This window comes from Rhineura floridana, chromosome 3 (genome assembly GCF_030035675.1).
Source record: "Rhineura floridana isolate rRhiFlo1 chromosome 3, rRhiFlo1.hap2, whole genome shotgun sequence".
Classification (NCBI taxonomy): Eukaryota; Metazoa; Chordata; class Lepidosauria; order Squamata; family Rhineuridae; genus Rhineura; species Rhineura floridana.
In genome coordinates this window covers 209,050,185-209,064,533 of record NC_084482.1, presented here as the reverse complement: position 1 = coordinate 209,064,533, position 14,349 = coordinate 209,050,185, and the positions used below count along the sequence as shown (strand labels likewise).

The window sequence follows — 14,349 nt, the reverse complement described above, 5'->3', positions numbered from 1 at the left end:
TTCCTTTCTTCCCTTCCTTTCGATTCCTAGTTTGCTTGTTTATTTATAGTAAATATGAACCTTTTGTCTCATGTTCTAATTTCCTTCAGTAACTCTTTGGGCCTTTTCCACTCAAAGGAGGGAGACTTTCCTTCCTCCCCACCCCTGAACTTGTCTGTTTCCTGGCCTCTTTTGCTCGGCATGCAAGGAGTTGCTGGTGCTGGCGTTCATCCAACAAGAAGGCTGTGGCATAGCTCAGGGATGTGGCAAGGAAGTGAGAAGGCCTTAGCCTGGCTATGGCTCAAGGTCAGTTGATGGGTCCCAGTGCCAGAAGTAGGGGAGAGAAGAGAAGTTTGGGTGCGGAGGAAAAAGTGCATGTATAGTTCAATCGGGGGGGTGAGTCTGGATTTGGGGGTGGAGTTATGTTACTGTAGGTCTGTCAGCTGCTGATCTTAGGCTGGCAATGCTACATCCAGACCCAATGTTGCATTTCACATCGTGGGGGTCAAACACAATTTAAGTTTTACAGCTGTTCTGTCCAGATGCCCATGCTGGGATAAATTCATGATTTAAATAGTTAAAAATCAAGCACTCTATTCATTTGTTGTGGTTCAGAGCTTGGAAAAGTTACTTTTTTGAACTACAACTCCCATCAGCCCAATCCAGTGGCCATACTGGCTGGGGCTGATGGGAGTTGTAGTTTTAAAAAAGTAACTTTTCCAGCTCTGTTGTGGTTATTTATTAATACTTCACAATGACTGCAGCAGTTTTTTTTTCTTTTTCACTTTTGAGCAAAGCGGATTTGAAATCCTGACTTGGCTATGAAGCTCACCTGGTGCCCTTGGGCCAGTCACTGAATCTTCGCCTAACCTACCTCACAGGCTTCTTGTGACAATATAGAAGAAAGTATAAAGTGGCTGCAAAGGAGGACTTAGTGCTCGTGTTACAGGCATCAAACTTGGCTTCCTTTAACCAAAACAATGCAGCTTTCTAAAGGGAGGGATGTGCTTTTTTCCTCCACCCCCTACCCCTCTTAGTACACCTCCAGGCTTCAACCAATCTAGCATGATTATTGTGTTTACATTCCTAATTCCCATTGTATTCAAGTGAACTTTTCCCAGGTCGGTGTGCGCAAGGGGGCCCTCCCACCATGAACCCTTTTCTGCCCCTTCCTTACAAGAAAGCCTAAGCTACAGTCTTGAGCCCACTTACCTGGGAGTAAGCCCCATTAAACACAAAGAGACTTACTTCTGAGTCGACATGTATACCATGGGATTTCTCAAAACATCCACTCACACTTACTGTGTAGTAGAATCTGCAGAAATAAGTTTTAAGGAGTATCTAATCTCTAATGGATATTACAAGGAGACAGAAGCCACTAGCTGAGTGCAGGGGAGGGGGAAACAGCAGCTCTTTAGGACCCCAGGGATTCCTGGTGTCCAGACAACTCACTTATCAATCACAAAGACTGAAGTTTATTTTTACTGTATAATCGTAGAAGGGCAGGGATGTGAGGGGGCGTGTGTGAGAGGCTGAAACGAATGATGTCTAACGCATCTTGGCACGATTTTTCACCCTAAAAGGCAGCCTGTTTTTTTAAAAAAAGTGATTAGCTAATTAATTAATTTTCCCTGTTGCACACAGTTAAGAAATGACTACTGAGAACCTTCCCATCTAACCAGTCTTCCATCTTCTGTAATTAAAGCTGGTCTCATTAATACCTGTCTTCCTCAGGCTGTTTCTCCTTTTATTCTTTTGAAGGTGCATTAAAACAAACCAAATTATCCTTGTTATTTTTAAAAAACTGGCATTGTCTCCAACAACAGATTGTTTTATTTGCAGTACAAATGTTTGTTTTGTTCCTTGGCACTTGTAAAGTATCGGGCCCCACCAGCTATTCAGAAAGAGTTCCCTCAGGCTCACTTTGTTTAAGCAGTAGTTAAGGTTGTGCTTCTTTGATATTTGTATCTCAGGATCTCTGGAACTCCTTCCCACAATAATGTGAAGTTCCACAGTGTGACTCTTTTCCGCTTTCACCATTTCCACAGAATCCCTTTAAAGCTTCCTAGTACCTTGATATAATAGGGTTGGGTGTGAGATGGACACCAGCTCTTGGAAATAGGATGAACGAATATTTTTTTAAAAGGGATTTTATGTTTGTAAGGGAATACTGACATTCACATTGGGGTCTTAAATATGCTTGATGACAATTTCTAAAGACCCAAGAGATAGTGTTGCTTCTAAATAGCTTTTACCTTATGGCCACATGCCCTAAATCTCCACCCCAGCCAGGTTCACCCACAGCCTTCTCCAGCTACTGGGGACAATCTTCCTCAGAAACCCAAATCACCCCTAGCTGATATTCTGGCTGCTTGGGCAGTTTAGCTGATCTTGAAAATTACACAGAGCAACCTCTCAGCCTAATGCTGCCACTGACTCCCTTCTGATCTTCATCAGTTGGGTATTGTTAACACTTTGGGGATGAATAGTTTATCATCTAGGGCTCCAGTCTCCACTTTCACCTCAGCTTTCTCTGGCCTCTTCCTCACACCTCCCTCATCAACTGCCTCTTCCTACTGACAGTTAACTGTCCATCCTTCACTCTCTTGAACCTCTAGCCAATCAGAGCCTGCAATTTTCCAAATGGATCACAATGAATTTACCTGATCCAGGCCCTGTCTATGAATATTAAAATCTACCATCTCTCCTTTTAGGACCTGTCACCAAGCAGCTACTGCTAAATCAGGTCTGTAACACAGTAACAGGACAAGGCCTCGAACTTTGACAATTACACTCTGACATCAAGAGAGTGGTTCCAGAAAATAGTTTTTCAAAGCACAAATCATAAACAGATGTATGTGTGTGTGTGTGTATTATACAGCCATGAGAGTGGCTGTATACTATAGTCAGCATGGATTTTCCGCATTCCACAATGTTAAAATGAAAAATACCCTTGTGCCATTCTGATGCTTCCCCCAAGCTCATTTCAAAACAAAACCTTAAAAACATATAGTCCTGAACTCAGAAACGCTTGCTTAACAACCCTCTAAATTTTCATGGTGATACACAAAACAGTCAGAGAGAATCGAGAGTTCAAAGTGTAAAACGAGAGAGAGAAAAAACAGACCCCTTTTGGTGAGTGGTGGCAACACCTGCAATCAGCCAAATAACAGAAACAAGACATGTGCTGTGCTTATCTTGTTTTAGCAGGGAGGAAGCAACAATATTAAAACAGTTGATATCGTTCAGATAGTCACTTTAAATATGTTTGATTTACTTTGCAATTTTAGTGAAGTTTCCTATAGTGAATCATTTTCTTTTCCTTCTGTTTCTGTGAATATGTGAAGTACAGCAATACTGTGCAACACTAAAAAAAAGCTCCACAAACAATTGTGGAATAATGGCACTGACTATTCTGCAGAATAGTTTCCAATAGACACGAGGAGTGTCTCAGTTTGCACAAGATAAAATAGTGGGAGGTAAAAGATATTCTAGCAAAATTCCAGGTATGCTCTATGATTTTAATTGACTATGCCCACCTTTCCTTAAGTGGAGTAGTATAAGCATAGCAGACTGAAAACATGCGTCTTGGGCAGGCCACGTTTGTTTTTCCCAACAAATAGAGTCATTGCTTAAGTAGCAACATATTGTAATCAGTCTGATTTTACATCAAACTGCAGTTTCAGATTCAACTGTTAATGTACCCAAAATAGAAATAGAGCATAACCTCCAGTTTGAAACACAAAAGGCTGTCTTCACCATCATATGACATTGATCAATAAAAAGGCTTTCAAATTAATAAAAATAAATTTGGCACAGGTTTCTAGGATGAATAATGAGAGAAATATAATTTTCTAGGTGGACTACCTAGGAGACCAGGGTTCGAATCCCCACATAGATATGAAGCTCACTGGGTGACCTTGGGCCAGTCACTGCCCCTCAGCCTCATGAAAACCCTATTCATAGGGTCGCCATAAGTCTGAATCGACTTGAAAGCAGTACATTTACAGGTGGATTGGGGTGTAAAAGACCAACCCAAATTGTGTATGCATTTTTACAAATCTGTAGGGCGGTACAATATCTCAGAGAAGAGGTCAGGTCTCCTGCTCCCCTGGTGCATTCACTGTAGCTGCCCAGTTTCCTTGCTTTTTAAAGTTTGATAGAATTATCTGTTGGCTATAGGTACGTTCTTAAACGGCAAGGTTTTTTTGCCTATTAGTGGATATATATAGACACACAGCATTTCTCCACAGCACTTTACCAGCTTTCCTTTTTCTTCCATCAGGAGATGCCTGGGGGATCACAGCCGAGGGGGACCCATCAGATGTGTCACCGGGAAAAGCTGAGGAGCAGGAGAAGGAATGGAAATTGGGGAGACAAGATGGAGCAAAGAGACAAAAGGGGAGACAAACGCAGAAACAAGGGGATAAATCCAAAGCTTCTCAGGGTGGTGAATTTAAAAATCAATGGCTTAGTCAGCATCACCACCTTACTTTGCATGAAAGAACTCCTACAGGAGACAAACCTTATCAATGTTTGGAGTGTGGAAAAAGCTTTAGTCGTCGTGACCACCTTACTTTGCATGAAAGAACTCATACAGGCGACAAACCTTATAAATGCTTAGAGTGTGGAAAGAGTTTCAGTCAGAGTAGCAATCTTACTAAACATCAAAGAACTCATACAGGGGATAAACCTCATGAATGCTTCAAATGTGGAAAGAGCTTCAGTCAACATGGCCACCTGACTTCTCATCAAAGAACTCACACAGGCGACAAACCTCATGAATGCTTGGAGTGTGGAAAGAGGTTCAGTCAGCATGGCCACCTTACTTCACATCAAAGAACTCACACGGGGGACAAACCTCATGAATGCTTGGAGTGTGGAAAGAGATTCAGTCAGAGTAGCAACCTTACTTCGCATCAAAGAACTCATACACGAGACAAACCTTATAAATGTTTGGAGTGTGGAAAGAGCTTCAGTGACAGTAGCACCCTTACTAGACATCAAAGAACTCATACAGGGGACAAGCCTTATAAATGTTTGGAGTGTGGAAAGAGCTTCAGTGAGAGAGGCACCCTTACAAAACATCAAAGAACTCATACAGGGGACAAACCTTATAAATGCTTGGAATGTGGGAAGTGTTTCAGTGGGAGCAGTACCCTTACTAGACATCAAAGAACGCATGCCGGGTACATGCGTTATACATGTTTAAAGTGTGGAAAGAGCTTCAGTGAGAGTAGCACCCTTACTAGACATCAAAGAATTCACACAGGGGACAAACCTTATAAATGCTTGGAGTGTGGAAAGAACTTCAGTCGGCTTTGCCATGTTACTAGACATAAAAGAACTCATTCATTAGACAAACCTTTTAAAAGCTTGAAGTGTGGGAAGAGCGTTAAGCGCAGTTCCAGTCTTTCTGTGCATCAAAGGACACATATAGGAGAAAAGCCTTAGAATTGTTTGAAATGTGAAAGGAGCTTCAGTCACACTAGAACGCTTACTTTGCATCACTGAACTCATGGGGGACAAGCCTTATAAATATTTCGAGTGTTTAAATTGTTTCTGTTGGAGTAGTACCTTTAGTGCACTTCAAAGAGTTCACTGGAGGAAACAGCTTTAACAAGCTTGCCATTCTTCATTTATATCAAAGCATCCTTAAAGAGGAGAAACCATAAAATGCTCATGAATTGTTAGGAAAGCTTCAGTGAAGATTGTTACTGAGCTCAGTTTTGGGGGCAAATCTGTGAAGTGGAGTGAAGGAGCTGTGGAGTGGAATGGAAGAAAAAGTTTAGTCAAGAAATTCTGGCTCATGACTGACACAGACCTGAAAGTCTCTCTTGAGTGGAGAAATCATTTTTCCTTTTTTGGAGTGTAAGAAAGCATTAGCCAAACTAATTATGAAGATGAAAGGTTTGTTACTCCACGCGACTAACAGGGCCAGGTGACCTTTGTGAGTCTGTATCCTGACAAGGCTTAGGATCATATCAGCCCCTAAAAGGATGGAAAACTTTCTGCAGGTGTTTGTCCCATGACTTCTCATTTACCAATACAGAGCTGAATTTTCAATAAGGAAAACTGAGGCGTGAGAAAAGGAGAGATTGGAATGCAGAAAAGTTCGGGTTTCTATTGGGATGGGGAAAAAACCCTCAGCTGCACTGAGTGGTAGAACTCACTACATTTGTTTATTTATTTATAGCATTTCTATGCTGCTATTCAGCCAAAAAGGTTCTCAGAGAGGCTTACATAAAATCAACTTAAAGTAAGACTGTCTCTGCCTACAGGCTTATAATCCAAAGAAACATGACACACAAGGGAACAGGGAGGAAGCAAACTCGGGCCCCAGTTCTTCCATTATAGTTCTTGTGATGTTTCTTTCCCATGAAAAGTTCTTACTGCTTTTTTCCTTAATTTTATTTTTGCTTCTCTACAGATTTTTCTGTGAGACTTTTGCTTGTTCTGGGGCTTTTTCCGCCCAGCCTGCCAACTTGACTTTAAATCTGTCCCTTTTCCAGTTTTGGCCTGTTTGTGGCCATTCTCCGCTAAGCCAGCCTTTTGGGGCTGTACGGTGTGGCTCATAAACAACTTTGAACAGATTCTGCTGTTCTGATTCTAATAAACATAAGTTTCTTGTTTTAATATTTTTGCTTATTCTCAGGTGAGGTTTATATTTCACCATTTTCCCTTTCCAACCTTTTCCCTTCATCTCTGTTCTTTTGAATCTTATCCGTAGGATCCTATATTCAGCTGGTTCCTTTGAATCCTTGTTTTTATAGGTAGGGGTAAATGGAAACAGAGTTGCATAATACTTAAAATTATTAGTAGTTTTGCATGTCATCATTATTGTTTGTAATAGTTGAGTTCTGATCCTTATTTCTCTTGTGGCAAATATACCCATTTTTGCACCCATTTTGAGTGGTTCCAGAGGCTTTAGACCAGGCCTCATAGCTGATTTTCCTTACCCCAGTGCAACTCATTTAAAATCATTACATTGGGAATAACAGGCATCCTTCCATGTTTGCGATGTCCTTCAAAGAAAGACTAGAGTTACAAACCAGACTGGGACATCGTTACTCCCTACTTTCCTATCCTTAATGATCTGTGTTTCCCATTCTACAAAAAAAACCTTGAATTGGCTCGACTCAATCAATCCACATTTGTAAATTAGCTAAATGTGTTCACAGCAAATGTTATTTTTAATATTGATAGATTTCTTACACACAGATGTGAACAATTTCATACATAATCTAGGTTTTGATAATAAAATAGCAATTGTTTGTATTTGATGTAGTTCCATTGGATGTGTCTATAATTATTTTATCATTGATGATAGTAGACTATATTTAATAAAAATGTTGCAAAAGTTGCAAGGTATATTTAATCAAAATTGTTGCTAAAGTTGCAATGTATGTTACCTTGGCATATGATTTATTAAAGTCTTTCATGTAGTTGGGTATTTCATAGAATATAGCTTTGCCTTTCTTTGATAATTAAGAAACTTAGCAATTTAGGAATGTTTAGGAACAGGGCTGGCGCCAAAGGGCGACCAGGTTGAGCCCTGGCTGAGGGCCCTGCGGCCCACAGGGGACCCTGAAGGGCCCCTCGTTAGGGTGGGAGAATAGTGCTCCCTTTCTATGATCCTTGGCAGGGAGGGAGCTTCCAGGCCGCCTCCCTGTTTGATTGCTCCACCTACCGTTCTTCTGTCTGCTGCTGCCAACCAAGATGGCGGCAGAGGCTTCTTTAAGGGGCTGATGCACCTACCGCCATCTTGGTTGATGGCAGGAACCGTGCATGCATGCCATCAACTAAGATGGCAGCCCCTTAGAGAAGCCTCTGCCACCATCTTGGTTGATGGCAGCCCTGTGCATGCAGCAGCAGGGCACAGGAGACAGGTAGGTGGAACAGGCAGGAGCCACTTGCCTGGCTGTGTCCGTGCGTATGCTGGGGCCCGGGACAGGCTGGTGCCCAAGGGCCCTGGCATGCCTGGTGCTGGCGCTGTTTAGGAATGTGTCATAAATTTATCTTCAAAGGAATGATTTAGTATAAATATTTCTTCCTTTGAGCATCTGTCCCTCTTCTTTTTGAGAGGCATCTATCACCTTTACTTGCATCCTTGACAGCCTTGTTGAGTCAGGTAAATGTAAATGTACTGCCTTCAAGTCGATTCCGACTTATGGTGACCCTATGAATAGGGTTTTCATGAGGCTGAGAGGCAGTGACTGGCCCAAGGTCACCCAGTGAGCGTCATGGCTATGTGGGGATTCGAACCCTGGTCTCCCAGGTCGTAGTCCAACACCTTAACCACTACACCACACTGGCTCTCTGTTGAGTCGGGTAATTATGATTTAATTGGGTTTCTCAGCTCTGCATCAATAGTTTAGAATTGTAATAATAGCACTTGTATTTTGTAATGATTCTATGTTATTTACTAATTTTATTCATTTTCTGTGATGTTTAAGTTCTGTTAAGTAAAATAAATACTTATAAAGCTTATATGCCTAAGACTCATCCATGAGCCTCAAATTTTGGTGTGCAACTCCTTGACGTAGCATCTGTTGCAGAGGAAGCTAAGGTATAGCTTAACTGTGAGACTCTGTGCTTAATAAAATTCATCCTTAGAGTTTTACTCTACACAGAGTGTGATAAAAGGAGAAATATAATGCAAATATAGGGGGAGATATAAAATAAAAATTTTATGCTTGCTTAAAACTATGCAGTAGAAAAGCCCCTCACACAGGCCTCAGTTACTTCCTCTTAGGCAGTTGGAACCAAGCTAAATAAAGGAAGGATGGAAAACATCGTGCGGGCATTGCCTGACTGTCATGAGTCAATGGGACCATTCCGATATGTGCCAACAGGAAAAGCAGCTGACTCCCAGAGGGCAGAAGTTGATCTATATATTGCTGTTCCAAGTGAGGTAATCTTCAGGTGGAAGTTTTTCCTGTTGGGACAGCCTGTCTCCAATAAAAATGCAAAATGGTGGCCCAGCTACCATCCAACGGTGCTACAAAATGGGTTATATATCTCATTGTTTGATCTTGTGGTTTATTATATGCAGGTAAGCTTTCCCGTAGCATTAGAATACGCATTATAGAGCATCACTCAAACCTGGGAACAAAGTCCTGGTTGCACCATTAGTGAGGCATTTCATTGATCATTCACATGAACATAATGACTTCAAGTTCGTTGTTATTGAAATAATCTATTCACGTAAACAAAACTGGTCTGATTGTGATCAGTTACTGCTACACAAGGAAGCTGAGCAGATTTTTAAATTAAACCCTGTAGCTCCTAATGCCAGTTTGGAGTGGGCCACTTTTCTCTGAACGAGGCTGCATGTCAACTGATTCCTCCTTGTCTGTGTTCTTGCTTGTGCTTTGCTACAGTGGAAGATATTAACTGGTTGAATCATGAAGCTGAGGTTCATGTGGTCTCCAGGCAAAACCACGAAACATGGTCCAGCTACTGTCAGAGCCAAGATGTGAGGAGCAGAGCATAATTGGTGTCAGGGACATAATCCTAGATGCTAGATATTTTTGACTACAACTCCCACTAGGGTTGCCAGGTTCATGGCCTGAGACTGATCCTGTATCTTTAGGAGAAGAGAAAGTCAGCCAAGTGCAGGTGTTCTTGCAACATTGTAATGGCAAAAACCACAAGGTGAAATTCTCCCTTCCCCCTGCACAATTTTTAAAGATACAGAAGACCTCTTGGTTGCCAGCCACTTGCACTTGGCTGACTTTCTCTTCTAAAGATACAGGATCAGTCTCGAGCCCTGAACCCGGCAACCCTAACTCCCACTAACCCTACCCAGCACAGCTGTATGTTGTTTTGAGCTAACAGGAGCATGGAAGTATTGACTTGGGGCAATGGGAGTGATAGTTCAAACATCTGGAGGGCACCAGGATGGGAATATCACTGCAGGTGAGCAAGCAAGCGGGGGGACGGGCCACCACTTGGGGCAGGCAAGCAGTTGGACAGGCAACTGAGTGTCGGGAGAGGGCAAGTGAGCAGGCGTTGTGGGTGGGCTGCAGCAAAAACAATGCAGGAGGTAAGTGGTTGAGGCAGGGTGGTGGTGGCAACAGCAGCCTGGCCAGGCAGGAGGCCAGTGACTGGCCTCAGTGGGAGTGACAAGTGCCTGGGGGGCATTTTGGGAGTTGCCTGCAGTGGGTGTGGGTCTTTCAGGAATTGCCTATGGGTGGGTGGTGTCAAAGATTGCCCCCTGGGATCCTTTGACCTCAGCAACCCCAAGGGGGTGTCTTTACTTCTGATAACAGTCCCAATTCCCTGGGCCACTGCTTTCCAGGCAACACTCACTTCCCCAGGGTTAGTTTATACCTAACACCAACCCTAGAAGGTAGACTGCCACCACCCCTTTCTAGCCCACACTCTGAGCAAGGGGAATTCAGAGCACTACTTAAAATCCTAGAGTAGACCTATTGTTACACTCCTTGCTCTGGATCATTAAGCTAAATTAATCAACAGTACTCAGTAGCGTGTGGTCAAGGGTTGGATTTAGAGTCATTAACTCCAAGCAATACACACCATGAAGAAAAGGTAGTTTATTTAAAAAGAAAAGAAAGATACATGTAAAAAAGAGAGCAGCATTACTTTCCTTTAAAGCCAATTACCCACAACTGGGCTGAGCAAGAAATACATTTACATAACACTGTGAGAGGTTCAAAACAGACAAAGAAAAATAACAAAGCTTGCCTATCCTTGCTAATGCGCACTTTGTAGTCTGATAGCCTAGTTCCCAAAGGCTTTGACTGAAATCCATAGATGGAACGAGACGGATGAAATGGGGAACGAGTAACTGAAGGATCACCTTCATTTTATGGGATTTAGCTGGCAACAGGGAGGGGGCCAATTAGCCATCCTAGGCACCCCTTCCATGATCACCTTCTTTGAAGATAAGGAGGGCTAGACAGTCACACCAAGCAGTCCCTGATTTGCAATACCCAAACTCCTGACTTTGATCTCAGAAAGCAGATAAGAGATAACAGATAGGACTCAGCTGTATCTTTTTGACGTTAGCAATTTGCAGCTGTCTGGCGCTAGAACACTTGGGTTTCCCCAACACAGAGTATCCTGGAGGTCTCTGCAGAGAATTCCCACTGGTTGAGCCATTTTAGCTTGACCAAACTTAGCTATTCTTGACAGGTGGGGGATGTTTTGGGAGTTGCCTGTGGGTGGGGATGTTGGAAGACTGCAATATCCATGCAGAGGTTGCTCAGGACTTCATGGTCTCCATGACAGCTGTGTCAGGCAGACCTCAATCTGGTCTTTGCTACAGAGTGGATTGGTAACACCCCGTTCATTTGGGGACCCGCTGCGAGTCTGTTGTCATGGATGGACCATTCCTTAGTAAGGTTTGGGCTGAATGTAGCTACCCCACTCTCAAAGAGTGGGGGACCCATTGAGATGGTCTGCCCTCAGAAACTTACAGAATCTGATGGATTCCTGACTGCTATGGGGGATTTTTCAGCTTAAATGGCTGGTACTCCTGTCAAGGCCCTTGTCTTACTGTGGAATGGTGGGATGCGTAGAGCCATTGACGCAATTGCTCCTGAGTGCCCCCACCATTGCTGTGGAGTGCATGGTTCACCTTGGTATTCTGGTGACCTGCATGCGATGAAACAGGAGTGTCAGCAGCTGGAGTGCAGGTGACGTAAATCTCTGTCTGAACCTGACCAAACATGGGTAAGGCTGCACCATCGTGCTGACCATGTGGCAGCGGCAGCGGCAAAGAAAGCTTACTTCTCTGCCACAATTGCATCTGCAATTGCAGTCTGCAGGTAGCTGCCCAGCAGAGCTGTTATCATCTGGCCAAGAGAGCATCACTCTGACATTCTCAGAGGCCTGCTGGAACAACTTTGCAAGGCACTTCAGGGACAAAATCGCTCAGATTTGGACGCCTCGGTTAGAGTAAGTCTAATGGAGGTGTCCAGAGCTCAGTCTGATGCATCTGCACTGGATCAGTTTTTTATTTGTGCGGCCAGAGGTTGTGGACATGCTGCTCAAAAAGTACGACTGTCCACCTGCTCCCTTGACCCTTGCCCACCTTTGCTACTTAAAGCTAGCCACAGGGGGTTAACTGGGTGGGTCCAGGGAGTGATTAATGTTTCACTGGAGCAGTGGGAGGTACCATCTGCCTTGAAGGAGGTGGCAGTGCGGTGCCTTCTTAAGAGGACCTTCCTGGCCCCAGCAAACAACTATCGTCCAGTGACAAATACCCCCTTTTTGGTCAAGGTGCTCAAGAAGGTGGTGACGGTTCAGCTTCAAGCATGTTTGGAGGAAACGGATCACTTGGATCCATTCCAGTCTTGCTTCAGGCCTGGCCACTGGAACTGCCTCAGTCGCCCTGATTGATGACTTCTGTTGGGAGAGAGACGGGAGAATGCAACCTTGCTCGTTCTTCTTGATTTTTCAGCAGCTTTTGATACTGTTGACCACGGTATCCTTCTGGAGTGTCTCAGGGCGGTGAGGGTTGGGGGCACAGTGCTTCAGTGGTTCTGCTCATAATTCCAGGGCCGCTTCCCAAAAATAGGACGCTATTGCTCAGCACCATGGGAATTGTCCTGTGGGGTTCTGCAGGGCTCCATCTTGTCCCCCATGCTTCTTAACATCTATATGAAGCCACTGGGACATGTCCTCAGGAGATTTGGAAAGAGGGGCCATCAATATGCCAATGACACCCAGCTCTACCTTTCTGTTCCATTCGTATTAGGAGAGGTGGTTGAAATGCTGAACTGGTGCTTGGAGGTGGTGACGGGCTGGATATGGGCCAATAATCTGAGGCTGGATCCTGAAAAGACAGAGGTGTTATTTTATTTATTTATTAGATTTATATCCCGCTCTTCCTCCCAGCAGGAGCCCAGGGCGGCAAACAAAAGCACTAAAAACACTTTAAAACATCATAAAAACACTTTAAAATACATTAAAACAAAACATCTTTAAAAACATTTTTTTAAAAAAAGGTTTTAAAACATATTAAAAAGCAATTCCAACACAGATGCAGACTGGGGTAAGGTCTCTACTTAAAAGGCTTGTTGAAAGAGGAAGGTCTTCAATAGACGGCAAAAAGATAGCAGAGATGGTTACGTGTCCAGAGTTCTCATGTCTGGGATGCAGGGAGATGGCCTGTTCTGGAGGGGGTTGCACTCCTCTGGAAGGAGCAAGTCCGCACCTTTGGGGTACTCCTTGACCAAACATTGTCACTGGAGGTTCAGGTGGCCTCACTGGCTAGGAGTGCCTTTTTCCAGCTCCAGTTGGTTTGCCAGCTTCAGCCCTTTTTGGACAGAGACGTCTTGGCCACAGTGCCCCATGCTCTGGTAACTTCCATACTGGATTATTGCATTGAGCTCTTTGTGGGGCTGCCCTTGAAGACAACTTGGAAACTTCAACTGGTCCAAAATACAGCAGCCAGATTAGTGGCTGAGGTTCCCTTTAGATCTCATATAATGATATAACCTCTGTTTTAGAACAGTTGCATTACTTGCCAGTTAGTTTCCAGGTCCAATTCAAGGCGCTCACACTAGTGTTTAAAGATCTAAATGACTTAGATCCCAAATATCTGAAATATATTCCTTCCCTACAGACCCTTGTGGGTGTTGAGATCAGCAGAGGGGGCCATTTTGGTAGTTCCACCACCCTCAGAAGCTGGGGTGGTGGTGGCCCAGCAGACCCATAGCTTTAGGGTATGCCCCCCAAAATCTTTTCTGGCCTCAATTTTTTTTTTAAACAAAAAACCAAATCATTACATTTGTTACAGGGAAAAAAATCTGCCCCTCCCTACTTTTTTGGTGCCTGAACTTTGAGGCTGTCTACAGGCCTGTTTCTCGCCACCATTCGAGTTTAGATACACTGCCCCTACATATGGAAGTTCCACTCCGCTGGCAGCTAAGAGTTTCTTGGTTGGAGGGAGCACATCAGAACGTTCACAGGGCTTAACACGGGTGATTACAGAAGAAAGTGGGGAAAACAGATCGGAGCCTTCACTGACAGCTGCCTTCTGCTTTCATGGGGGTGGGGGAGGATTCAGAGGCCCCCCAAAGAGAGGCCACACCACCAGCTGCATGCTGTGATTTCAATAGGTTTACTCTGGTTGGGTTGTTCCCAACTGTTTTACTCAGTAAACCCACTGTAATTAATGATCCCAAGGGAGTTATTTCTCTGAATTTTAATGGGTCTACTACTCTGAGTAGGGCTAGCAGTGGGTACAACCCCCTATGCATTCCTTTCTCTACCTCAGGAAGCAGGATCTTCCAGCTCCACCGCCCCCGTCCCCACCCCACCCCGCCCATCTTCCACCCAGCTAGATTTGCTCTCAAATTGAGTGACAAATGTGAGAGCGAGCGGCTCCTCCGGTGC

General features: G+C 43.9%; 1 protein-coding gene and 1 long non-coding RNA gene across 2 annotated transcripts in view; one reads left to right on the top strand and one right to left on the bottom strand.

Annotated features, from left to right (window-relative positions):
• LOC133378916 (zinc finger protein 721-like) overlaps positions 1-14,349 on the top strand; it is a 42,644-nt gene that overhangs the window by 6,111 nt on the left and 22,184 nt on the right. Inside the window, exon 5 of the mRNA XM_061613528.1 lies at positions 4,265-5,426. Within this exon, the coding sequence (XP_061469512.1) occupies positions 4,265-5,426 (1,162 nt within the window). The remainder of the gene's footprint in view (positions 1-4,264; positions 5,427-14,349) is intronic.
• On the bottom strand, positions 10,524-14,271 carry LOC133381404 (uncharacterized). The gene is made up of 2 exons (XR_009761675.1): positions 14,226-14,271; positions 10,524-12,784 (listed from the first exon to the last, which is right to left on the bottom strand). It is a non-coding gene; the product is annotated as an uncharacterized LOC133381404 (long non-coding RNA).